The sequence below is a fragment of the Sinocyclocheilus grahami genome, unplaced genomic scaffold (genome assembly GCF_001515645.1).
Source record: "Sinocyclocheilus grahami isolate Dianchi unplaced genomic scaffold, SAMN03320097.WGS_v1.1 scaffold1398.1, whole genome shotgun sequence".
Taxonomy (NCBI): Eukaryota; Metazoa; Chordata; class Actinopteri; order Cypriniformes; family Cyprinidae; genus Sinocyclocheilus; species Sinocyclocheilus grahami.
In genome coordinates, this window is record NW_015506577.1 from 413535 (window position 1) to 441523 (window position 27989).

Sequence of the window (27989 nt, forward strand, 5' to 3'; positions counted from 1 at the left end):
TATATATATATAATATATATAATATATATAAATTCGAAATATATAGTTTATAGAGATAAAATCAACAACAAACTAATTTCTGGAACCAAACAGTGGGCGGGCTCTAATGCATATATATATATATATTATTGAAATATTTTGACAAAGCCAGTTCTTTATTAGAGTGGGTGGGGCTTTGTTTACTGCCACTCTCTGATTGGTGGAATTTAGCATTATGGGTAATGTAGTTTTCCACCACAAATTCTGCCATTAAATGCTGTCAATTTTGTTCTGTTCTGTTTTGCTTTTGACACAAAACAAGAAAAAAGAAAAAAAAAGTAACTGACTTTTTAATCTCACAATTCTGATCTTTTTTCCTCACTATTGCAAGTTTATATCGCACAATGCTTCATGGGAGTGGGCAGAGCTAAAGCGCCCACTGCTACTCTCTGATTGGTGGAATTTTCCGAACAGCATCATGGGTAATGTAACTATTACCATAAATTCTGCCGTTAAATGGGATTATTTTAAAAATGTTGAAATAATGCAAACTGATGGTTTAAACAGAAACATGTACCATCGATTAACAATCCTGGAGCTCTTTAATGGTTTATAAGTTATTAAAAACCAAATTCTCTAAAGTGAGTTTTTACTTCTGGACTCCGTAATGAAGAAAGCAACTCACACTCCGGCCAGGACCTCAATGGAGCGCGTCTGCGGGCCGTAGCGTGTGTTCATGGCGTTATCCAGCGGCTCCAGGAGGTCGATGCTGACACCACGCTCTGAGAAATCCGGCTCACTAAACATCTTCATATGAGGGGAGCAGAAATCCTGAAAAACAAAGCATTTCACAGCCTTCGGTTGTCTTAAATTAGAAAGCAGTTGGCAAGCGTTTGGTTCTGGTTCTGCTATTTCCTGCTATTGTGTGTCCAGAGCTCATAAACACTGCAGGTATGTGCTGATGGAGGTTGCGTAATGCATTTGGCTGTTTACTAACTTCAGTAATAATGACTGATGGAGATCAGAGACCCATTAAGAAAGAAAATGAGATGTGCAAAACTGATCTCGATCACAGGTGTGTTTCTTAGACATGTTTACACAGCATGTGTTTATGAGTTCAAAAACAGCCGGACAGAGAGGAACTGAGCTGAACAGAACAGAGCACTCAGTGTTTTTATGGCTGCACACAACGGTGCTTTAAAGGGGATGAATTTAGGCAGAATTTCCAATTTACATTCGTGCATTTAGCAGACGCTTACAAAGTGACTTTCGAAAGAGGAACAATTACCCAAATTGGGGTTTGTGAGCTGAAGAACAGCTAATAATTAATTAAATCATATAAATGTAAAATTAAATATTTGCTTTCATTTAAAATAAAAGCAATGAAAATAAAACACTTACCAAAAAAAGAAATCTTTTGTTTGTTTACTTGCATATCATGTGACCGTTAACAGTCATCAAAGAACTGTGAACATGCAAATGTGTTGTTAAATTATTGAAATATTATTTTATATTATTTAGTTTTCTCTATATAGAATATTTTACTTCGTATTATATATATATATATATATATATATATATATAGCATTTATATTTTATTATTTTTATTTGTTTTTGTTAGAGTAAAATAAATTGAGAACCAATGGTGAAATTTAAGATTAAAATGTTAAAAAAAATTTAAAATGTTTAATTTACCAGTTAAATACTGCAAAAGAACTTAGCTTTTACAAAACACAGGGAAAAATACTGAAATATTAACCTAAAAGTTGTACTTGTAGTCATACCTGTTATTGTTGTACCTGTAGTACCAGTTGTACCTGCACTCACATCATTAACACATCCCTTCACACTGGTGTTTTTCCCTCAGCATTTAGACAAGCTCATATAACACCACTACTTAAGAAACCCATCCTTAACACATCGCTTTTAGAGAACTACAGACCGGTTTCCCTTCTTCCTTTCATTGCAAAAACACTTGAACGAGTTGTGTTCAACCAAGTCTCAGCCTTTCTCACACAGAACAATCTCCTCGACAGCAACCAGTCTGGCTTCAGAAGTGGAAATTTGACCGAGACTGCCTTGCTCTCAGTTATTGAAGCTAAGACTGGCAAGAGCGGCTTCCAAATCTTCTATACTTATCTTGCTGGATCTGGCCGCGGCTTTTGACACGGTTAACCACCAGATTCCCCTGTCAACCCTATTGGCAAAGGGCATCTCAGGAACCGCACTCCAGTGGTTTGAGTCTTATCTCTCAGATAGGTCCTTCAAGGTATCTTGGAGAGGTGAGGTGGTCAAGTCGCAACATCTAGCTTGTAGTGGTAAAAACAAGCTTCAACTTTCCAATTTTATCCCTTGTTTCTTGGCCACTGTGGGAGGTGTTGATGCAATATTCAGACGCGTGCAAAGCACCATGAATAGATTCAGAAAGGCTTGTTGAAGTTCCAAACAATAACTGAAGTTTTATTGTTCCAAAATTAACTTGAATTGCAACATAAAACAAACAAACAACTTAAAGGCTAATTGCAGGCTTGTTGCACCATGCCATCTTAGCTCCATGCGCACGGTCGAAAGACTGTATGCTCTCGCACCAGCGCCCCCTTCCTGTCAGGGGTCGCATATCCTTTTAAACATTTTTCCCTTCACACCTATAGAGGGCACACACTCAGAGAAATAAACAACATTAACAATATAGCAGCAAACTAATATATAAGTGAACATATAGAAAAATTAAATAAGATAGTAAGTATGGCTCCTACACCCCAAGTGAATGTCGCTTTATTGTTCATCCCAAAGAGGCACAAAATCACTTCCACAGACTTTTAAATTAAATGTTCCCTCCTGGTGGAATGACCTGCCCAAGTCAATCCCAGCAGCTGAGCCATCTTCAAGAATCTTTATTTGACCCTCTAACTCTAGCACTCTCTATTCTAATTCTATTCTTTAAAAAAAAAAAAAAAACTTGTGCCTTTTAGACTTGCACTTTATTCATGTACTGCTTGTTTTCTTAAAAAAAAAAAAAAACTAACACTAGCTTTTCAAATTTTTTGTATTCTATCTATTTGTTTTCTTTTTATTTATTTTACAATTAACAAAAGCAAAAAAGGCCTCCAACACTAGCTTGCTCTATTCTTTCCATTTTCTTTTTATTTATTATATAATTTTTTTAAAAACATGCCATGTGTACTGCATTAAGCTAACTGAGACTTGTTATAGCACTTGCATATCATTGCTCTTTTGTTGATTTTGATTGCTTCCATTGTCCTCAATTGTACGTCACTTTGGATAAAAGCGTCTACTAAATGAAAATGTAAATGTAAAATCTCAGGAGGAAGTACATTAGACAAATCCCGTGAAGGATTTACTTTGAAATAATTTTCACTCTGTAATAATTTGTGAACTTATTTGCAATTTTTAAGAAACAATAAGTAACATATTGAATTTAAACATGAAATTTTGAAGTAAAAAGACTGAAATAGTATTTTCTCCAGTAATCTTTGAACATTTTTAAAGTGTAATTAAATAAAATAAAAAGTGCTTCAGGACCCTTCAAACACTCTGACAGCTAAAGCACAACCCGACTAATCACCCAGCTAGTGAAGCGTGGTGACCGATGGCTAGTAAAGATGAGACTCACCATGAAAACGGGCCGCAGAGAGAGGAGTTTTTCCCCAGTCCCGCCCCAGTCTGTCCAGTCCAAATACTCTCCTTCCTCCAGAACGAACTGCTGCCCCTCAAAACCCTCGCCATCGTATCCCACCCACCTGAGACGAGACGAGAGTAAAGCATCCAACAGCAGTGTCGGGGGTACATTACAAGTAACGCTAGTTACATAATCAGATAACTTTTTTTTTACAAGTAACTAGTAACGTAATACATTACAAGTAATGCTAGTTACATAATCAGATTACTTTTTACAAGTAGCTAGTAATGTAACGCATTACAAGTAACGCTAGTTACATAATCAGATAACTTTTTTTTACAAGTAACTAGTAACGTAATACATTACAAGTAATGCTAGTTACATAATCAGAATACTTTTTACAAGTAGCTAGTAACGTAACGTATTACAAGTAATGCTAGTTACATAATCAGATTACTATTTACAAGTAGCTAGTAACGTAACGCATTACAAGTAACGCTAGTTATGTAATCAGATTACTTATTTACAAGTAACTAGTAACGCAAAACATTACAATTAACTAGTTACATAAACAGATTACTTTTTACAAGTAACTTGTAATGCAACACTACAAGTAATGCTAGTTACATAATTAGATTACTTTTTTACAAGTAACGTTACACATTACAAGTAACGTTAGTTACATAATCAGATTACTTTTTACAACTAGTAACATAACACATTACAAGTAACGCTAGTTATATAATCAGATTACTTTTTCAAGTAACCAGTAACGTAATGCATTACTTTTACATTTACAATAAAATATCTGAGATACTTTTTTCAAATAAGTAATGGCAGTTGAGAAATGAATGAGAAAATGCAACGTAAAAGTAATGCATTACTTTACACAAAATGAAACTAAGTAACACAATTAGTTACTCTTTTAGGGAGTAATGCAATATTGTAACGCATTACTTTTAAAAGTAACTCTACCACTTTTCAACAGTCATTTTACCACAGTTAATGGGGGTTTTAATGTTGTAGAGTTCAATCAACCAATCGCGATTTTCTTATTCAGTATTTTTGTCTTGTTTTCCAGTGCAAATATCTACAACATCCTTAAAGGGGTGATTAATTGAAGAATTAAACTGTTCTTGATATTTACACATATTAGAGGTTACTCCGAAATAAAAACACTGCAAGTTTCAGAGCTCAGAGCTAACGCCCCCGTTTAAAATATGAATTATTCATTTCTACTCTTCTGAATCGTCCAGATTTGAAACTGACGTCATGATTTTCCTCGACACGCCCCTTAACGTGCATCATCGACATATGTAATCAAGGAGGCGTGTCTGAACAACTCACGTCTGTCCATCAATCACACGAGCCATACTGCTGTTAGCTAAAGAAATTAGTTCATCTTGGTGGCTGTTATAGTAAAAATGCAGATGCTCATTTCATATGCACAGATGTTAGCCAATCACAGCAGTGGGCGTTCCCATTGAAGTCTCACAGTAGACACGCCCCTTTCAACAGAGTGCTCAAATCAGAGTAGAAAATTACTGTTTATATCTAAATTATGACCATTTTTGATGAAGAAACCATACTAAGATCATAAGTGCACCTCAGGAAATATAAAATAATTTAAAAAAGGCATCTCATGACCCCTTTAAATTAACAAACTTTTACTTGAGAAGCAACTTGCTATAAAAGTCTTGTTTTCTTAAAAAGTGATCAAAATGAAGTGAGTTTATGCTTAAAACAAGAATGAATATCTGCCAATGACTGAACTTATTTTTCTATCACTTCATTTTGATCACTTTTTAAGACTTTTTAACATGTCCAGTCATTTTGCTTGATAAATAATGTTTGTTGATTTAAGAATGTTTAAATGTTTGCAATGGAAAACAAGACTGAGGGGAAACCTCAGAGTTCGGGACTCACAGGCCTCCGAGGATCTTGAGTGATTCCACACAGTTCAGTCCGTGATTGTCCGGGTCGCTCGGGTCCGTTTCTGTCCTGGCGAAGGAGAAGACGTCTCCCTGAACCTCCGCGCATCGGCCCTCCAGACCGGCCTTTTCATACAACACGGCCTGAGAGAGACAGAGCGATGAAGAAAATCATACTCTTCCTCAGCGTTTATGTCCTGTTTTCCAGTACAAATATCTTAAATCAAGAAATTAAGTCTTCTGAAAAATGTATCAAAATTAAGTAAGTTTAAGCGCAAAACAAGAACAAATATCTGTCAATGGAGTCAGAAAAATATTAATTTAAAGGGAAAACGACCTTATTTCTCTTCATTACGAAGCAATTGTTCTTGTTTTAAGCATAAAGTCACTTAATTTTGATACATTTTTCAGAAAACAAGACTTGTATATTTTATTATATAATATATTCATTTTACATTATTATATAACATTTTCAATATAATATATGTACATTTATAACATAATATACATAAATACGCATTGTTTGTTGTGCTTGGTTATCTAGTTATTATATATACAATATAATATAAATTTTAGTGTATAATAAAAAAATTTTTTTTTTTTTATTTGTCATTTGTATTACATATATTATATCATTTTGTGGTTGTTTATCCGGTTGTTTGTATTTTTGGGGGGAAAACGAACGGAAAAGCAAAAAAATTAAAATTAAAATTTATTGAAAAAAAATAATATTATATTAAAAGAATTTAACTCCGAAATTGCTAGTAAATTTCACAAATAATTACAAAGAAACAGCATGTAACTCATTGAATTAAACATGAAATTATGAAGTTCCTTGTAAAACATACTCCAATAATCTAAATTTTACAATGAAAAATTATTTTTACAGTGTACTTGAATCAAGAAACAAATATCTGCCATTGGAGTTAGAAAAATAAACGTGTTTTCCCTTTGAATTCAGTTGATTTTTCTGACTCCACTGGCAGATATTTGTTCTTGTTTTAAGCATAAACACGTAAATTTAATGCATTCATATGTTCATATATTCAGTCATGGTGCATCTGCAGTAAATGTATGATGATTTAAGAACGTTTTAATATTTGTATTGGAAAACAGAACAGAAAATACTGAGGAAGAACATACATTTCTTCTAGTGAAGACACTGAAACTCACAAACCTTGACGGCGTTTGGCTTCTCGACCTTCAGAGCGCCCTGGAAAATAAGCAGAGTTCTGGTGACACACTGTGTGACGACTGCAGACGGGTGAATAACGTTATGCTGTGAGGCGTACCATTCGCACAGGCCTCAGAGAGCCGACCGCAGGCGATGGGAAACCCCAGTCCTCTGGGAACGGATACTCTCCGGCCTCCAGAACCGCCAGCAGACCCTGGAAACCCGGATCACTGTAAACCAGCCAGCTGTGGAGCAGAGAGCTCAGCTGTCAATCATCCGTCACCTGATCATAACAGATCACTCATCTCATCAACCAGTCCCTCGGCTATTAGTCAAGTCAGGTGACGAAGTGACTTCACTAGTTTTTGGCGGTACTAGTTAACACCTCACTGACCAAAATCGGTCTAACCCTAACCCTAACCCTAACCCTAACGATGGGGGAAGCAATGTTAAAAACATTAATGTTTGATTGTTTTTTTAAATATAAAATGTAGGTTTTGTTTAATGGACATTTACATTCTCTGTGACTTGTTAAAAATGTTAATGTTTGCTTTTTTCCCTGAGGTTTTTACACTCACATAATCATTAAAACTCAATTGGAAACTTTTCATGTTTTCAAGACCATTTCACACACTCGCTGAAATGTAACAAATATTAAAGTTGGCTTGTTTCTCGACGTTGTTCCACTTGCATGAACATAAAATTTATGAAAACATGTACAATTTTGTTTTTATAACCATTTTCCACACTCTCTGATGTTAAAAATGTTAATGTTTGCTTGTTTTTTTATGTGCTACTTACACTTCTTACTTTTTTAATAAATGTAAAATTTTGTTTTTTTGAGGAACATTTTCCATTCTCTTTGACACGTTAAACTGTTAATGTTTGCTTGTTTTCCGCTTACATAATCACAAAGTTTATAAAAACAAATTATATATATATATATATATATATACACACATACACACTAGTCAACATTTGAAGTGGATCAAAACCTTTGATCAAAGTTGTCCTAAAATGCGTTCTTGTCTTAGGACAACTTTAATATATATATATATATATATATATATATATTTTTAACTTATTTATTTATTTTGCATGTTATTGTTTGGTTATTTTACTGAGGTTTTTACACCTGAAGTGTAAAACAAACTAAAACTGTAAAACACGTTAAAAATAATAATGTTTGCTTGTTTTGCTGAGGTGTTTCCACTTGCAAAATCATAAAGTTTATGAAAACTTAAAAAAAATGTGGGGACCATTTTCCACTCTCTCCGACATGTTTAAAAATATTAATGATTGCTTGTTTTCCTGGGATTTGTCCATTTACACAAAGTTGATAAAAACTTTTAAAATAAAGATTTAAAAAAAAATAAAAATAAAAATTTGACAATTTTCCACTCTCCCTGACATGTTAAAAATATTCATGTGTCAGTTTTTTCCACTTGCATAAGAAGTTTATGAAACCTTAAAAAATAGTTTTTCATGACCATTTTCCAACAGTTCATCTGGCTTTATTTGCATATGAATGAGTAACAGCTCACATGAGTCGCATGTTTTCTGTCGTGTTCAGTAGTTTTTATCTGCTTCATCTTTCAACAGAATCTACAGACTGACTACACAAACAAACTCAACTGACTTTGGTTCCATTAAATGGTATTTCGGTTTAAAATAAACAAATATGAATATGCTGTGCTGTGAATATTATTGGTAGTTGTTGTTGTGTTCTGCTGGTTCACCTGGACATACGCTGCTGTAAATCATTCACCTCCACCCCCTCAACAATCTGTGATTTTCTCTTTCTATTCCTGCTCACATTCCTGCCATAGCTTTCATCAGTTGTTCAGCTCTTTTCCTGATTATTTCTGTCTTTCCTCTGTGTTTTTGTCACCCTCACTGTCCTGTTCTGCTTTCTCGGTTTATCATGCACACACACGAGACTAGTGTTTAAAATGAAAACAAGTATTGTGTCACGCTGTGTGACTGAAGTGACTGTATCTGCCACTTTAATAATTATTAGCATGCTATTTTCCCCTTTCCGTCTGTTATAAACACTACTGAGAGCATCAGAATGAGTTTTTGTGCTATAGTTTGAGTGCTGGATTATGTGGCTCTGATATTGTTTATATGATTCAGCGTGACTAATGCTGTGACTCAAACGCTCTCATAAAGCATAACATACTCATGAATCATCAGGAATCCTGTCATTATGTTCTCACAACACTGGCCATGTACTGTACATACTGCATCTAAATTTGCTAGTCAGTTCACCTTTTAGTACTTAACTCTGCTCTGTATGTACACAGTTCAGTCATTTAAGGTGGCTAGATAATTTAAGAGCGATGACCGCATTCTACAACCGAACTGACTTCCGAAAAAATCAGGTAGTGGCAACTGCATTTACAGTGTGTACAGAACTGAACAACTAGTTAATGACATATTTAAATGCGTAATGCAAGAAATCACAGGGAAGGAGGCATGTCTTGACCCAGGGTTGCCAGATATTGCTATAAAAAAATGGCAAATAATAACAAGGCCATAATGAACTTAAATCTTAAAGCACACATACACACTAGTCAACATTTGAAGTGGATCAAAACCTTTGATCAAAGTTGTCCTAAAATGCGTTCTTGTCTTAGGACAACTTTAATATATATATATATATATATATATATATATTTTTAACTTATTTATTTATTTTGCATGTTATTGTTTGGTTATTTTACTGAGGTTTTTACACCTGAAGTGTAAAACAAACTAAAACTGTAAAACACGTTAAAAATAATAATGTTTGCTTGTTTTGCTGAGGTGTTTCCACTTGCAAAATCATAAAGTTTATGAAAACTTAAAAAAAATGTGGGGACCATTTTCCACTCTCTCCGACATGTTTAAAAATATTAATGATTGCTTGTTTTCCTGGGATTTGTCCATTTACACAAAGTTGATAAAAACTTTTAAAATAAAGATTTAAAAAAAAATAAAAATAAAAATTTGACAATTTTCCACTCTCCCTGACATGTTAAAAATATTCATGTGTCAGTTTTTTCCACTTGCATAAGAAGTTTATGAAACCTTAAAAAATAGTTTTTCATGACCATTTTCCAACAGTTCATCTGGCTTTATTTGCATATGAATGAGTAACAGCTCACATGAGTCGCATGTTTTCTGTCGTGTTCAGTAGTTTTTATCTGCTTCATCTTTCAACAGAATCTACAGACTGACTACACAAACAAACTCAACTGACTTTGGTTCCATTAAATGGTATTTCGGTTTAAAATAAACAAATATGAATATGCTGTGCTGTGAATATTATTGGTAGTTGTTGTTGTGTTCTGCTGGTTCACCTGGACATACGCTGCTGTAAATCATTCACCTCCACCCCCTCAACAATCTGTGATTTTCTCTTTCTATTCCTGCTCACATTCCTGCCATAGCTTTCATCAGTTGTTCAGCTCTTTTCCTGATTATTTCTGTCTTTCCTCTGTGTTTTTGTCACCCTCACTGTCCTGTTCTGCTTTCTCGGTTTATCATGCACACACACGAGACTAGTGTTTAAAATGAAAACAAGTATTGTGTCACGCTGTGTGACTGAAGTGACTGTATCTGCCACTTTAATAATTATTAGCATGCTATTTTCCCCTTTCCGTCTGTTATAAACACTACTGAGAGCATCAGAATGAGTTTTTGTGCTATAGTTTGAGTGCTGGATTATGTGGCTCTGATATTGTTTATATGATTCAGCGTGACTAATGCTGTGACTCAAACGCTCTCATAAAGCATAACATACTCATGAATCATCAGGAATCCTGTCATTATGTTCTCACAACACTGGCCATGTACTGTACATACTGCATCTAAATTTGCTAGTCAGTTCACCTTTTAGTACTTAACTCTGCTCTGTATGTACACAGTTCAGTCATTTAAGGTGGCTAGATAATTTAAGAGCGATGACCGCATTCTACAACCGAACTGACTTCCGAAAAAATCAGGTAGTGGCAACTGCATTTACAGTGTGTACAGAACTGAACAACTAGTTAATGACATATTTAAATGCGTAATGCAAGAAATCACAGGGAAGGAGGCATGTCTTGACCCAGGGTTGCCAGATATTGCTATAAAAAAATGGCAAATAATAACAAGGCCATAATGAACTTAAATCTTAAAGCATTACCTTGGAAATAAGCCAATTTTAGCTCAAAGATGCTTAACAAGCATCGCTTATAATAAGTGGACATGGCAACCCTTCAATAGCACCATCTGCGAAGCAGTTTTCCAAACATGAACAAATTATGACAGCTCTTCCAACGGTGGTTTCGTTAAAATCTTTGGTCACCTTGATATTACTTTGGTCAAAAATAACGGACACCAATTTTTGCATCCGCGCACAATAGCGCAGACAGAATGAGTCCACTAGGTGGCACTGCGCATATGTCGAACTCGTCCGTTCGTGATTGAGTAGACTTTGAAAGCTGTGCGCGAGACAGAGCAGAACGCGGAAAAAGTAGTATACCCAGGCCCCTTACGAAAAAGTTTATTCATTAGTATACTTTTAAACTAAAAATAGGAAAGTAAACTTTCAATCTACTTTTTATGTACTTCTCAGAAACATACTTAAAATGACATTTAAGTATACTTGACTTATACTTAGAAAAAGTCTAAATACTGTATATTTGAGCTATAGCTACTTGTGCTCTGGGAATCCATGTTTTCATTGTTGAACGGTAGGGGGCGCTAGTACACATCTTCTGTACAGAAACAAGCCAAGAAGAAACCGAAACAACAGATGCTTCCACATGTAATGTCACACGATCAGACATAAAACAGCATCAAAACTGTGTAACGTTATGGAATAAAATGTGGACCCATGAAGAGGTAATGACTGTCAAGCTTTGGGGTGTTGGAATTCATTCTGAATCCAATTCATAGTCTTTTTTCAGCTTTTTGTTCAAAATGTTGTTTATTTATTTATTTATGAAACTTATCCACATTCAAGTGTTAAAAAAAAAAAAGAATGCATGACTCTAGAATAAAATGTTTTTGTTTACAAGCAAATACCCCGTTCTTTCTTTTGACGTTTGTATGTTCAGATAGCCTATTCATATAACAAAATATATACAAATTAATATCTAAATAGGGACATAGTAGTATACTTAAAGTATGATCTAAAGTTCACTTAAAGAAAACTTACAAGTATACTTGCAGAATAAAACTACTAAACTAGTAGTTTACTGAGACTATACTTCAGTGTACTAAAAATGCTACAAGTATTTAATTAGTAAATTATTAGTATACCTACAAGTTCACTTTTAGTATAGTTGCAGTACAAACTTAAAAACATAGATGTAAACTAGTTGTGTACTCAGTTTACTACTGTTATACTTAAAGTATACATTTATATACTAGAAAGTGGGCCAATTTAGTCCCAAAGAGTATTGAAATAGTACACTTACAAGTATACTACTAGTACACTGATATTTGTATACTTGCTACATAAAGTATACTTAAAAATATACTTGAACTTTACTTAAGTATGCTTAATAAAATTGAAGTATACTTCTTTTTGGTAAGGGGCCTGAAGGTGCTATTTTATGCAGACCATCCGCATGGAAACAAAAATTGGGCTGCACATGGACAGTGTGCGTGGAAGTCTGTGGAAATTTCTGATGTGGAAAATTGCATGAGGCGGACCGAAGTACACTCTGGGCTTCGAGTTTTGATTGATGTTCAGCATGTTGCTGTTTTGATTGATTTTTGCGGTGGTTGCTTTGATTGATTTTTAGTACATTTATTTTTTTGCCTCCAAAACAGAAAGTGAATCAGAACACATTTTTTGTAAGTACTCAGTAAAGATGTGCATGCCAAGAGCTTCACTTTGACAACACACACCCAACAACAGCGTCCAAACATACACCCCAGTAAACGCTCAAGGTCTAAGCAGAACTTACAGACCACTGTGGACTTTGATGGAGCCGGTGCTCTGAGGACGGCTAAAACGGCCCACTTCCTCTGTGTCATCCACATACTCAGAGCTTCTGCCTCTGCCAGCAGGCTCAGTGAACAGCTCTATCTGGGGCGGAGTGTAGTCCTGCAGACACAAACAGGAAAACATAGCGGTCACTCCCATCTCTTCTGACCTTCAGAATGCGGTTATTGTGTTCGAAACAATCCTTTCAAGAAGGTCACTTACTCTGACAGCCAGTCGAATTGAGCCAATGACCACAGGGGCAGATGTTTCTTCACCCTCTTCTGCCCATTGATTGGGCAGTTCAGTAACTCCTTCCTCTTCCAGAGGGATGCATCGTCCCTCAAATCCCGGTTTCTCATATAATATCCAGCTACGAGAGGCCAAAATGCACAGTTAAATCTAATCAACTGAAATGCCCAGTATTTGTTCTCCATAGATGCCACTTACCATCCTCTGACCACTTTAATAGATATGACACTGGACAGTTGCATGTGTGTGGCATCAGGTTGATCCCTGTAGAACTCAAAGGACTGACCGCTGAACTGATGGTGCTCAAATATCACAATCTGACGGCCACAAAACATCAAATAAGGGCCCAAGAAGTCACATATTTTTACTCACATATTTAAAGCATAAATAAAATGTTATGCAAATAGAGCTGGTTTCCATATCTGAAATTCTCTGTTAGGTCACGAGTTTGAAATTCTGGCAAACCTTTCCAGGACGCCGGTGGATTCCGCGAGCAGCTGGAATCTGAAAGAAAAAACGCTGTAGTTAAGAGAGTAATGCGAGTAATTTTTTTGCAAATGTTTCATAATATTTAACCAAGCAGACGAACAAATTTCAAAGATAACCCAAAAATTTTACCCTGTCAACATGTTAAAGCTTCAAATCTCTCACATTTGCCACATACCAATATGGACAGGCATTAATAACAAGCAGGCATACAGAGCAACTGCAGCTATGTACAAATTCATATTTAGCATTTAAAAAGAAAATACGCATTGGTTATTGACTCATACATTTGGTAGTTCTCTCTGAGGTTTAGCTTGAGGGATTTGAGCCGCTGGAACTACAGGTGTTGGTGGAACCGTAACTTCTGGGATCATCCCGTCAGCTACGTCAGCAGCCTTATTCAGATCCACTAGAGCAGGTATTGAGGCACTTTCTCTAGCCACCTAACCAGCACACACAAATATATACACACAGAACAACACTATTGTGAAACATTACTTAGCACTAGCTTAGGATATAAACATATGCAAGTATGTGTTGTTGCTGTGGTCAGTGTGATGAATGAGGGATGGCTGACCAGTGGGTTGATCTCATTTGATGGTTGAGCGTTTTCAGGTTCCTTTGGACGAAATTTCTCCAGGAAACCAGGCAACTTGATATCATCAAAGGAAGGACATGGTGGAGGCGCATTAGCATCTACTGTAGTTGTTTTCAGGGTCGGTCCATCAGGTCGCAGAACAACATCAGAACCAGTCTGGGTACCGTTGAGAAGCAGTGATGCATTAGCGTCTGTAAACATAGTGACTGCGGGGTCTCTCTGAGCTGTTTTGAGATCAGGTGTCATAGCAGGTCCATCATCCTTGATATGTTTTAGAACATCCTGGGAACCGGACTGGGTATAACTAGATGTTAGATGTGTATTAGTGTCTGTTAACGTGGTGATTGAAGTGTCTAATGAAGTTATTTTCAAGTCAGGTGTCAGTGTAGGTCCATCATCTGTAGTAGGTTTCAGTACAACCTGGGAATTAGTCTGGGAACCATTGGGAGGAGTAGAAGCATTAAGGTCAGGTGTCATGGCAAGTCCATCATCCTGGGAACCAGACTGGGTACAACTAGGTGGAGGAGCATTAGTATCTGTTAACATGGTGATTGGAGGGTCTGCTGAAGTTGTTTTCAATTCAGGTGCCAGGGTAGGTCCAATATCTTTCGTAAACTTCAGCACAACTTGAGAACTAGTCTGGGAACCATCGGGAGGAGAAGGAACATTAGTGTCTGTAAACATAGTGACTGTGGGGTCTCTCTGAGCTGTTTTGAGGTCAGGTGCCACAGCAGGTCCATGATCCTGGGAACCAGATTTGGTACAACTAGGTGGAGGAGCATTAGCGTCTGTTAACATCGTGACTGGAGGGTCAAATGACGTTGTTTTCAAGTCAGGTGTCAGGGTAGGTCCATCATATTTTGTTTGTTTCAACAGAACCTGGGAACTGGTCTGGGAACCATTGGGAGGAGTAGGAGCATTAGTGTCTGTAAACATGGAGACTGAAGGGTCTGCTGAAGTTGCTTTCAAGTCAGGCGCCAGGGAAGGACCATCATCTTTTGTAGGTTTCGGTACAACATGGGAACTAGTTTGGGTACCACTAGGAGGAAAAGGAGCATTAGAGTCTGTTAAAAGAATGACTGTGGGATCTCTTGAAGTTGCTTTGAGGTCAGGTGTCATGGCAGGCCCAATGTCTGTGCTAGGTTTTAGAATAACCTGAAAACCAGACGCTGTATCGCGGCTGTTATTCTTAGCTAGGGTTTCCTCAACTGGGACCAATTTGGGTGGTTCTGTAGTTGGGGCTAGCTGTGATTGTGGAGGTGCTGTAGACCCAGAACCATCGCTGGCTGATAACAGCCCACCTGAAGGACACTCAGTGGGGCTTACAAATTCCATTCGTCTCCCTTTGCTGGGGCTGCGTAGAATGCTGACAATAGAGCACCTCTCCAAACGAGACTTTGCCTTCAGTGGTTCTGTTGTATTTTCATCTGATCCCTCTTCTTTTTCTTCCTCTTCCTTTTCAGACTCCTTCCTTGCTCTCTGGAAGATCAGGGACCTCGTGAGGATGCTCTCTCGCTTAGGTTTGATCTCCGCCTCCTTGACTTCTGAGGCTTTTGATTTTGAACTGGGAGGCAAATCCAAAATGAATTCCCTCCTACGCCTCAAGCCATGCAGGAACTCCTCCGGATCAAAGGGTTTCTCAAAGCGGTCTTCTTTGATGGCAGGCATGGCAAATGGAGGTGCTTTCAGGTGATGTTTGTTGTGTTTGCGTAGGGGAAGATTGAATGGCATCGCTAGCCTTTTCACATTTGCAATGAAGTCATCTGGGTCAAACTCTCCCGATGTGTTCTGGAGGTTGGTCTCACTCACAGAGGAGCTAAGCTTGGGTTCTGGAATCAACAGCTTCTTCCTTATAGGACGTCTGTGATCCACATCAAGCCAGCTAGATGGAGAGTCCCTGCTCTGGGAGGAGCTGCCGGGGACAGTGGCGATTTCTGGAAGGAGAAAGGGTTTGAGGATGAATTCCTTTTTTCTTGTGGATGGAGTCGTAGATTTACAGGAGATCTTCTCTTTTGCTGAGACTTCAGGACCCGAGGGCTTTTCTGGTGAAGGTGTGGCCTTCCTACTGTCATAGTCTGGTGGTGATATTGTATTTTCTTTGGATGAAGGAAGTGGAGTTATATTATCTTTATTGATAGAGGTTAGCGTGAAAGACGATGATGCTGGTCGTGGTGTGGTCCTCTCATTTTTAATAGTGCTAACAATGGAGATTGGTGGATTGGTTGAAGCTGGTTGAGGTGCAGCATTTTCTGGTGGTGTGGTCTTGTCATCACCTAAGCCTAATGAAGTGGAGGCAAACTCAACGGTTGATGATGCAGACGGTGTGGTCTTTTCATCACCTGAGCCTGATAATGTGGAGGTTGTCTCAATAGTTGGTGCTGGTAGAGGTTTGGCTTTTTTATTAGCTGATGCTGTTGGAGGCGTGGTCTTTTCATTAGCTAGGCCAGGCAAAGTGGAGATTGTCTCGTTAGTTGAGGCTGGTGGAGGTGTGGTTCTCTCATTGGTTGAGTCTAATGAAGATGTAGTTTTTTCATCAGTTGAGGCTGGTGGAGGTTTGTTCTGGTCATCATTGGAGCCTAATGTAGCAGAGATTGTCTCAGTGGCTGATGCTGGTGGGGGTGCAGTGTTTATCTTGGAGGTTGTCTCATTGGTTGAGGCTTGTGGAGATATGGTCTCTTCATTAGTTGTCCTTTTATTAGCTGACTCTGATGTAGTTGTGTTCTTTTCATTAGTTGAGGTTGTTGTAGGCGTAGTCTTATCATTAGTTGGGTCAGGGAAAGCGGAGATTGTCTCGTTAGTTGAGGCTGGTGAAGGTGTGGTTCTCTCATTGGTTGAGTCTAATGAAGATGTAGTTTTTTCATCAGTTGAGGCTGGTGGAGGTTTGTTTTTGTCATCACTGGAGCTTAATGTAGCAGAGATTGTCTCAGTGGTTGATGCTGGTGGAGGTGTAGTCTTTTCTTTAGATGAGGTAGGCAAAGCGGAGGTTGTGTCATTGGTTGAGGCTTGTGGAGATATGGTCTTTTCATTAGTTGTCCTTCTGTTAGTTGACTCTGATTGAGTTGTGTTCTTTTCATTAGCTGAGGCTGGTGGAGATTTGTTCTTGTCATCACTGGAGGCTAATGAAGTGGAGATTGTTTCAATGGTTGATGTTGATGGAGGTTTGTTCTTGTAATCACCTATACCTAATGAAGTGAAGGGAGACCTAACGGTTAATGAGGCAGATGATGTGGTTTGTTCATTAGCTGAACCTGATAATGTGTAGGTTGTCTCAATGGTTGGTGCTGGTAGAGGCGTGGCTTTTTCAATGGCTGATGCTGTTGGAGGTGTAGTCTTTTCATTGTCTAATGTTCTAGGAGGCGTGGTCTTTTCAATAGCTGATGCTGTTGGAAACGTGGTCTTTTCAATAGCTGATGCTGTTGGAAACGTGGTCTTTTCATTAGCTGATGTTGTTGGAGGTGTAGTCTTCTCAATGGCTGATGCTGTTGGAGGTGTAGTCTTTTCAATGGCTGATGCTGTTGGAGGTGTAGTCTTTTCACTGTCTGATGTTCTTGGAGCCGTGGTCTTTTCAATAGCTGATGCTGTTGGAAACGTGGTCTTTTCAATAGCTGATGCTATTGGAGGCGTGGTAGTCTTTTCATTAGCTGATGCTGTTGGAGGTGTAGTCTTTTCATTAGCCGATGCTGTTGGAGGCATGGTCTTTTCATTAACTGATGCTGTTGGAGGCGTGGTCTTTTCATTAACTGATGCTGTTGGAGGCGTGGTCTTTTCATTAACTGATGCTGTTGGAGGCGTGGTCTTTTGAATAGCTGATGTTTTTGGAGGTGTGGTCTTGTCAATGACTGATGTTTTTGGAGGCGTGGTCTTGTCAATGACTGATGTTTTTGGAGGCGTGGTCTTGTCAATGACTGATGTTTTTGGAGGCGTGGTCTTGTCAATGACTGATGTTTTTGGAGGCGTGGTCTTGTCAATGACTGATGTTTTTGGAGGCGTGGTCTTGTCAATGACTGATGTTTTTGGAGGCGTGGTCTTGTCAATGACTGATGTTTTTGGAGGCGTGGTCTTGTCAATGACTGATGTTTTTGGAGGCGTGGTCTTGTCAATGACTGATGTTTTTGGAGGCGTGGTCTTGTCAATGACTGATGTTTTTGGAGGCGTGGTCTTGTCAATGACTGATGTTTTTGGAGGCGTGGTCTTGTCAATGACTGATGTTTTTGGAGGCGTGGTCTTGTCAATGACTGATGTTTTTGGAGGCGTGGTCTTGTCAATGACTGATGTTTTTGGAGGCGTGGTCTTGTCAATGACTGATGTTTTTGGAGGCGTGGTCTTGTCAATGACTGATGTTTTTGGAGGCGTGGTCTTGTCAATGACTGATGTTTTTGGAGGCGTGGTCTTGTCAATGACTGATGTTTTTGGAGGCGTGGTCTTGTCAATGACTGATGTTTTTGGAGGCGTGGTCTTGTCAATGACTGATGTTTTTGGAGGCGTGGTCTTGTCAATGACTGATGTTTTTGGAGGCGTGGTCTTGTCAATGACTGATGTTTTTGGAGGCGTGGTCTTGTCAATGACTGATGTTTTTGGAGGCGTGGTCTTGTCAATGACTGATGTTTTTGGAGGCGTGGTCTTGTCAATGACTGATGTTTTTGGAGGCGTGGTCTTGTCAATGACTGATGTTTTTGGAGGCGTGGTCTTGTCAATGACTGATGTTTTTGGAGGCGTGGTCTTGTCAATGACTGATGTTTTTGGAGGCGTGGTCTTGTCAATGACTGATGTTTTTGGAGGCGTGGTCTTGTCAATGACTGATGTTTTTGGAGGCGTGGTCTTGTCAATGACTGATGTTTTTGGAGGCGTGGTCTTGTCAATGACTGATGTTTTTGGAGGCGTGGTCTTGTCAATGACTGATGTTTTTGGAGGCGTGGTCTTGTCAATGACTGATGTTTTTGGAGGCGTGGTCTTGTCAATGACTGATGTTTTTGGAGGCGTGGTCTTGTCAATGACTGATGTTTTTGGAGGCGTGGTCTTGTCAATGACTGATGTTTTTGGAGGCGTGGTCTTGTCAATGACTGATGTTTTTGGAGGCGTGGTCTTGTCAATGACTGATGTTTTTGGAGGCGTGGTCTTGTCAATGACTGATGTTTTTGGAGGCGTGGTCTTGTCAATGACTGATGTTTTTGGAGGCGTGGTCTTGTCAATGACTGATGTTTTTGGAGGCGTGGTCTTGTCAATGACTGATGTTTTTGGAGGCGTGGTCTTGTCAATGACTGATGTTTTTGGAGGCGTGGTCTTGTCAATGACTGATGTTTTTGGAGGCGTGGTCTTGTCAATGACTGATGTTTTTGGAGGCGTGGTCTTGTCAATGACTGATGTTTTTGGAGGCGTGGTCTTGTCAATGACTGATGTTTTTGGAGGCGTGGTCTTGTCAATGACTGATGTTTTTGGAGGCGTGGTCTTGTCAATGACTGATGTTTTTGGAGGCGTGGTCTTGTCAATGACTGATGTTTTTGGAGGCGTGGTCTTGTCAATGACTGATGTTTTTGGAGGCGTGGTCTTGTCAATGACTGATGTTTTTGGAGGCGTGGTCTTGTCAATGACTGATGTTTTTGGAGGCGTGGTCTTTTCAATGACTGATGTTTTTGGAGGCGTGGTCTTTTCAGTGACTGATGTTTTTGGAGGCGTAGTGTTTTCATTAGCTGATGCTCTTGGAGGCGTAGTGTTTTCATTAGCTGATGCTGTTGGAGGCGTAGTCTTTTCATTAGCTGATGCTGTTGGAGGCGTGGTCTTTTCATTAGCTGATGCTGTTGGAGGTGTGGTCTTTTCATTAACTGATGCTGTTGGAGGTGTGGTCTTTTCATTAACTGATGCTGTTGGAGGCGTGGTCTGTTCGTTAGCAGATGCTCCCGGAGGCGTGGTCTTTTCAGTAGTTGGGGCAGGCAAAGCAGAGATTGTCTCATCAGTTGAGGCTGGTGGAGGTTTGTTTTTGTCATCATTGGAGCCTGATGTAGCAGATATTGTGTCAGTGGTTGATGCTGATAGACCTGTAGTCTTTTCTTTAGTTGAGGCAGGTAAAGTGGAGGTTTTCTCATTGGTTGGGGCTTGTGGAGATGTGGTTTTTTCAATAGTTGTTGGTTTTTCAGGAGTGTTTATTACATTGGTAGAGGCTGGTGGAGGAGTGGTCTTTTCATTATTTGTTTTTTTATTAGCTGAGTTTGACAAGGTTGTGTTCTTATCACTGAAAGCTGTATCATCTTTTAAGGCTGGTTCAGCAGTGACCTGGCCAGATTGCTCGGTGGATGCTTCAATGACTTTGGATGACAAGGAAGTGGGCTTCTTTTTTGCTGAACTCAGAGGTAGATTGTCATTATTGGATGGTATTTCAGGTAAGGTATTTTCAAGGCTAGAGCCAAGTGTATTTTCTCCAGACTGTTTAAGAGAATCAGAAACCTGATATTCCGCCTGTACAGAGTGTATATCTCCATTTGTTATGGATGTCATTTCTGTGCTGGTGATTTTACTCTGTGGTTTTTTGGTGCCTCCCTTTTTAATTTCAGTGCTGGGCTGTTGTAAATCCCTTTTATTAGACACTGCCAGTGTTTTCTGTTCTTCTCCGCTCTCTGATTGGTTTTGTAGGGGTGGCCCATCTCTTTTGCGACCGCCTCCCTCTGTAGGTGGAATTTGAGGTAAAATTATGGTGTCCACATGGTTATTTTGGTCTTTGACCAGTGCAGGGTTTGGTGTTGCCGGTGTCCTACTTGTAGTAGTGGCGTTTTCTTTAGTCTGATCAGACAATTCAGAGATTATCTCTGGAGTCTGAGTCTCTTTACCCTCACTGCTTGGCATAATTGTTGTGTCTTGTCTCACAACTGAGGTGTCATTTGATTTACCATGTTTAGTCGTCTTTGTTGTAATTCCTTCTTCTACATTCTGCTTGGTTGGCTTTGCTGTACTGACTTCAGTACTATGTTTGTGTGTCTCAGTTGTTTCTGTAACAAGGTCATTTTTCTCATTCTGATTGGTAGTCTCAGCCAAACTGTCTTTTTCTCGACTCTTTTGGTTTGTCTCTGATGGTCTTTGTGCCGATTTCAGGTCACTTTCAGTGGTGTTTTCTGCTTTTTTCTCAGGTAAGACCAGCGTATCCGTCTCACTCCCTCTGTTTCGCATGGCATCTTTCCTGGAATCTGCAGCGCTGTTATTGGCTGGCTCAAAGCAGTCTTTAGAGTTGGCCTCATTCAGGTCCTCTGGGGACGGTGGTTTCTCTTCTTTTGTCACAGATGGATCTGGTTTCCCTGACTCTCCAAACAATGTGTTTACAATCACATCTCTGTTCCCTTGCCCCTGTCCTTCTGAGCGCTCATGAACAGGCTGCTTTTTGTTGATGTTTCTCGTTTTCTCTTCCGTTTTTGAGTCAATCTCTGTCCGTTCTATCTTATCTTCTTTTGAGCCATGCTTCTCATCCTTTCTTTTCATTTCTTTAGGAAATTTTGTGTCCGCATGTGGAGAGTCAGATTTTTTCTTTGTGCTTTGCATAATTTCTGCTGCTTTCTCCAACCTTGGAGGGACTTTAGGTGTTTTGCTTACGACCTCCCAAGCAGAGTTGGGTCTTTCTTTATCAGAATACTGCTCTGTGGTCTTTACAATATCTACAAGAGGTTTGTCCTTGACCTCCTGTTTACCCTGACCCATTTCTTGTTTGGTGGGGCTCAGCGGATCTTTGCCTCGACGCTTTTTAGATCGCGAGCTGGTCCGGTTTGGCGATTTCACCTGCGGTGTCTCATCAGTAGGTGATGAAACCATTGGCAAAGAATCCAGCTCTTTATTCCCAATGTTTGAGTCACTTGTGCTCTCTGACAATACAGGTGTGCTTTGTGTTGCATTGTGGGATTTGGAGTCAGTTTGATCGATGTTTAAATGAGGCTTGCATTTAACCTTTGGCTCTCCGCTGGTATCTGTCTTTGCTGTTGATTTTTCAAAACGTCCGGAACAAGATATTTCAGCTATTTTTGAACGTCCTTCGTTCAGCGTACGACCAGACGGCAACGTCAGCTTCTCTTCTCCCCTCCGTCCTGCATTAAAATTCATCACCCTCTCTTTAACTGATTGGTTTGGAGGTGCGGAACTGGACCGCGTTCCGGCACGTTCTGTGAAAAGACGACTGGCCACATTTCGAGCTGGAGAAATATCCAGGTGACGCAGGTTTGTGGAGCTGCCAACTGCATTGGTGGCTCCTCTCTCAAACAGACTGATCTTGTCTGCGATTCGGCCCTTGGATTTCACATTGGTGCCATCCACTCTGTCCTCTGGAAATCTGTAAAATAACAAAGAATAAAGGTCAAAACTGGTTTGAATATCAAGTTCACACTATTCATATTAGCATCCACTTCCTTCATTAGCTGTTGACTCATTGTCTTTCTTTCCTCTTTCTCTGCTCTTCCTTGTTTGTTCTCTTCAGTTATTTCTCTTCAGTTATTTCTCTGCACTAATCCATTAAGAAACTGACTTCCCCTTCTTCGTTTGCATTTTCTGGAAAAAACGCTTTTATTGAAAGTAACCAACACGTGATGCAAGATAAAATTTCAAAAGCTGCACAACAAAATTACAAGCTAATTCACCCTCGTCACTTACTCTTGGTGCTCTTTCCCCTTTGAAAGTGAATGAGAGATGACTGTTAAGCTTTAAAAAGCAAGAAAAGCATAAAAATGCATCAAAAGTTATGACTCTTGCGCAACCTACTTAAGTAATATATTGTTGTGTGAAGGGAAAGCTATAATAATATCGGCAAATAACTTGGATTATCATAAAAGCACTGCAAAAAACTATTTCCTTGCTTAGTATTTTTGTCTTGTTTTCTAGCATAAATATCTAAACGTTCTTGAATCAAGATGCATTTACTTGACCAGTAAAATGACTTAAGATATTAAATCTCATTTTCTAAAAAAAAAAAGGATAAATAAAAATATCTGCAAATGGGGTGAGAAAAATAATCTTAATTCAAAGGCTAAACAAGGTTATTTTTCTTGCCTCATTGGCAGATATTTTTGCTTGTTTTAAGCAAAAACGAATGCATTTTAATCTGTTTCTCACCCAGAACTAACATTATGACTGGAATATAGTGCAAGAGTCATAGTTATGCGTTTTTGTCATTTGACATTGCAGGGTTTCTGCAAGTTTTATGAAGACAAATTTAAGACTTAAGGTTATAATTAAGGTATAAATGAAAGGAAACACAATGTATGATATCATACTTACATATGTAGTTTTTTGAGAAATGTATCAAAATAGGGTGAATTTATGATAAAGGACAAATATCTGACCACAAGCGCAGAAAAATCAACATAATTCAAAGGGAAAACAAGTTTTAATTCCCCATTGACAGATATTTGTTCTTGTTTTAGGCATAAACTTGCTTAATTTTGTTCAATTTCATTTCTTCACTTTGAATTTCAAGTAAATCTATCTGGATTTAAGGTTGTTTAGATATTTGTATTGGAAAACAAGACAAAAATACTGACATTTGCAATGCATGCAACATTTAATGCAACGTTAAGACTTTTTCAGACCTGCAGAAACCGTGCATTAAAAATCACTTTTGCTGAATGGAAAAGAACATCTTGAATATACTTCAAAATATTTCTTTCCGGTTTTTAGGCGAACTGTTCCTTTAAGAGTTGCTGGTGCATACAGTAGAAAAATGCAAGCCTGACATCTAGAAAAACTGGCATTTAACTATGTAAACACTTAATTGTTATGAAAATGCATCTTTTCAATGCAGGACGCTGTTGGAACCAGATCAGGATCATTAACCAACAGGCTTTAATCTATGACTTTACAGCCCAGAAGAATGATAATGACCTAGTAAGAGAGCATATTTCACAACATGACACATGATGTTTTGTCCTGATAATCTTTAAGAAAGATTTCCCACGTTTTAGATGAAGCACATTCAACTTCGATTACAGAAACGTTTGCTTTGAAACACTGAAATTTTTTTTTTCTCATTTAGTATTTTTGTCTTGTCTTCTAGTATAAATATCTAAAAATTCTTGAATCAAGATGCATTTACTGGACAAGTAAAATGACTATGTCTTGCTTTAAGAAAAAAAACAATATTTTGTTAGTTTTTGCTTAAAACAAGCAAAAATATCTGTTTTTGTAGATGTCAAAATATCTGCAAATGGGGCAAGAAAAATAATCTTAAATCAAAGGCTAAACAAGGTTATTTTTCTTGCCCCATTTGCAGATATTTTTGCTTGTTTTAAAACAAAATATTGATCTTTTTTTTCCAGAAAATAAGACTTATTATCTTAAGTCAATCTACTTGTCAAGTAAATGCATCTTGATTCAAGAATGTTTAGATATTTATGCTAGAAAACAAGACAAAAACACTAAGAAAATATTTTTTTTGCAGTGTATTTCTTATGTTTTGTCCTGCTAGATCTCCCATGACTTAAATTCAAGCCCAAACAGCAACTTCAGCTTTAAAAAGCCCACAAATCTGAGAATTGTGTTTGTTATGTGTAAGCACAGCTACGAACTGGTTAAACAGGTATAATTCACCTGGCTCTTTCATCAAATCTCGGCCGTTTGGGGTCTTTAAAAGTCACATTTTGATCTTCCTTTTGCTCCTCCGAGGCGACCACCACCTTTTTGGCGAAGACCACCTCGCTGTGAGACACTTTGATGCTCCTGCGTTTGGATTCGGCGCTCTCCGTCAGCCTCACCACTCGATCCTCGTCCATATCTGTATAAACCAGCGCCGCTTGGACGAGCGAATCCGAATCTGCGTCTTCGCTCAGGTGTGCTTGGGCCCATTCTGCTTGGAAGACATCCTCACGGTTACCTGAGTCTGGCGCTTCTGCTCCAGAGGCTCCTGGAAGGCTGTTTGCCATCTCCTCAAAAGCTGAGTCAGTGCATGCTTTCCGCGGGCCGCTTGTCAAACTGGTTGCTTCAGGGCTTACAGGTTGGGGATTGGTTGGGGATTTGGCTCCGCCCCCATCCCCGTGAGAGCTCCGCCTCCTCCTGCCAGATCTCCTCCGGCCCATTTGTTCAAAGTGTTCAGGTGGCCTTTTCCTCTCAATCGACCGACTGCGTTCGAGTCTCAGATGTTTGGCATTCCGGTCGAGGGTTGGGCTCGCCTCTGTGGGATCTGTCTCGTCTGCTCTGGTTTCTCCGTGGTCCTCCTCTTGCTGTGTTTGGGAGGTGGGATCATCTCTGCCCCAACCCCACGACAGCCAGCTCCCGATGCGACTCAACACCCCTGGGCTGCGCTCCTGTGGACTCTCAGCCTGCAAACAAACACATGCCAAACACTGAGAGTCTGATCTGTAACACTCAGTAGGGGGCAGAAATTAAGGGGTGAATATTTGACTTCCAGGGGCTTTTTTTTTTTTTGACCTTTTGTGCGGGTCGTTTTTATGCATACACTCCAAAAAAAGATTTTCTTACTTAGTATTTTTGTCTTGTTCTCTAGTATAAATATCTAAACATTCTTGAATCAAGATAAATTTATTTTGCAAGTAAAATGACTTAAAGATGACGTATCATGAAAATCTGAAGTGCTATAATCAGGTCCCCGGTGCATCTACCAACCAAGGAAAGGTGAAAAAAATTAACCCAGTAATTTTGTTTTGGTAAGCCTTTTTCTGCAAGCGTCTGACGTAGCAAAGGGATCTCATTATAATATTACTGCCCCTTAATCTGTAAGTTTACACCCAAGGCGCCGTGTTTTTGCAAGCGACAACGGTGTACTAGTTCTAATGCCATGGAGAAAGTTTGAGCAGAACATGCTAACTGTTCTGTGTTTGGCTGCACAGACGAGCAGAGAACACTGGTTAGAGTCCCAGCCTCAGAGGAGACGACAGAGCAGTGCATTTATTGATTTATTTACTGTATATTGCTGCTGCCACACAGATCTAAAATAAACATGTGATTTATTTCCCAGCTGTTTACCTTCACAGACATAACCCACTGTTTTTGTAACTCGTGTGTGTTTTTAAGGTAAACTTGTGTGTGAATGAGAACTTAGTTTAGTGCTCGCATGCTGCGACAGCCGCTTTCTGTGCGTGTGCTTCAGATGTGAAAACCCTATATCAGAAGTTTAAACTCATATGGTTTGAAATGCATGATTTCAGCACAATAAACATGATAATCAGAACCAAAACAGATGCTTTTAGCAGGTCCGAGCTGTAATGGCGCAGCTCTATTCTGGAAAAGGGGGCGGGGAGCAGCAGCTCATTTGCATTTAAAGAGACAGGCCCGAAAAACAGCTTGTTTCTGCTTCCACTCAAAATAGGCATTTTCAAAATGATATAATAAATTATCTGTGGAGTATTTTGAGCTGAAACTTCACAGACACATTCTGGGGACACCAGAGACTTATATTATATATTGTAAAAAGGGGCATAATATGTTTCCTTTAAGATATTATGTCTTGTTTTCTGAAAAAGTTCTCAATTTCGTTTGTTTTTGCTTAAAACAAGCAAAAATATCTGCCAATGGGGCAAGAATAATCTTGTTTAGCCTTTGATTTAAGATTATTTTTCTTTCCTCATTGGCGGATATTTTTGCTTCTTTTAAGCAAAAACTAACAAAATTGTGATACTTTTTTTAGAAAACAAAACTTAATGTCTTAACTTGTCCAGTAAATGCATCTTGATTCAAGAATGTTTAGATATTTTTACTAGAAAACAAGACAAAAATACTAAGCAAGAAAATCATTTTTTGCAGTGAATACTTCACCAGAGACCGCTACATCAACAAAAAAAATCATAATTGTCTTGATATGGTAATAATGATTATCTAACGCCAATTAATAGCAAGTTTTTCATGGGGAAAACATGTCATATTCTGGCTACAGATGAAACAAGCTAAGAAACTTTGAGTTTATGGGTTACACTGAAATTTTTAGGTTAAGAAATTCAAAGTTTAAGCGAGCAGAACTGTTGAATTTTTACTTTGTACTCATGTTAGTTGTAGTAAGTGAGGTCAGTAATTACTAAAAGTAAGGGATTACTCTTAATTTCTGTAATTTAATAAGTTAATTCTGATGTAACTGCATTAAATACGGCACTACAGAACAATTTAATATAAAATAATAGTGCTTGAAATACTTTGGTTGGTCCAAGAAAAATTGATGCACTTAAATTTTTGTTATGTAAAAGAATTAAAATAGCAAACGTCTATCCTTGTATTGTTTAACTGGTCAATATTAATATTGGATTTAGGAAGAAATTAGTGATGCAATACTTTTTAGAGCAAGTAATTAGTACAGTAATCTGATTATACTGTTCAAGATGTAATTAGTAGCTAATAATTAATCACTTTTTAAAGTAACTTACCCAACACTGATTGTAGTGATGAGCGCTGCTTCGTGAAGCTTCGAAACCTTTGTGAATCGTTTGTTTCGAATCATTGATTCAGTCATGCGATTTCAGTAAACGAAGCTTCGTTACATCACAACTGTTTTTTTTAGAATGTTTAGAAGTTGGTTTATTTAAACTAGCTTTTACCTGATCTTGAAACATTTTTATAAATTTGTTTGTAAAATTAATAAAAGAACACATACAGACACTTCATATGTAATGTTATTTGTTGAATTGTTAATCGCATTTACAGTTTTTCTCGATTGCTTAAACACTGTCACCAGGCTTTTGAACTAAAATTTCAAAACCATAACGCCATTTATCAAAAAGCACACCTATTTCTCTAAACTATAAACACTATTCCCCTTTTTGACGCATGAATCAGATTTGTTGAACTGTCACTGCAAAACTCTACACACAAATATCTTCATTTCTCATTGCCTACACCATGTTGTCATTTAGAAAGCACTAGCATTCAATATTGTTCACTCAAGTCAGCATAGCTTGAGCTCAATTAGCACACAGTTACCCACATGGAAACACTAAGAGTCAAAATTTATCACACACCAATCAGAACCTTCAATAGATAGATAAAAGAGCCCAAGTCAGTTCATT

General features: G+C 38.4%; 1 protein-coding gene across 1 annotated transcript in view; it reads right to left on the reverse strand.

Moving 5' to 3' along the window:
• crybg1b (crystallin beta-gamma domain containing 1b) overlaps positions 1 to 27989 on the reverse strand; it is a 48980-nt gene that overhangs the window by 17111 nt on the left and 3880 nt on the right. The window contains exons 3-15 of the mRNA XM_016256124.1: positions 24571 to 25298; positions 19627 to 22321; positions 14002 to 17871; positions 13712 to 13867; positions 13404 to 13442; positions 13137 to 13255; positions 12912 to 13059; positions 12670 to 12809; positions 6843 to 6969; positions 6728 to 6763; positions 5546 to 5694; positions 3614 to 3740; positions 665 to 810 (exon numbers count right to left, since the gene is read on the reverse strand). Of these exons, the coding sequence (XP_016111610.1) occupies positions 665 to 810; positions 3614 to 3740; positions 5546 to 5694; positions 6728 to 6763; positions 6843 to 6969; positions 12670 to 12809; positions 12912 to 13059; positions 13137 to 13255; positions 13404 to 13442; positions 13712 to 13867; positions 14002 to 17871; positions 19627 to 22321; positions 24571 to 25298 (8480 nt within the window). The remainder of the gene's footprint in view (positions 1 to 664; positions 811 to 3613; positions 3741 to 5545; positions 5695 to 6727; positions 6764 to 6842; positions 6970 to 12669; positions 12810 to 12911; positions 13060 to 13136; positions 13256 to 13403; positions 13443 to 13711; positions 13868 to 14001; positions 17872 to 19626; positions 22322 to 24570; positions 25299 to 27989) is intronic.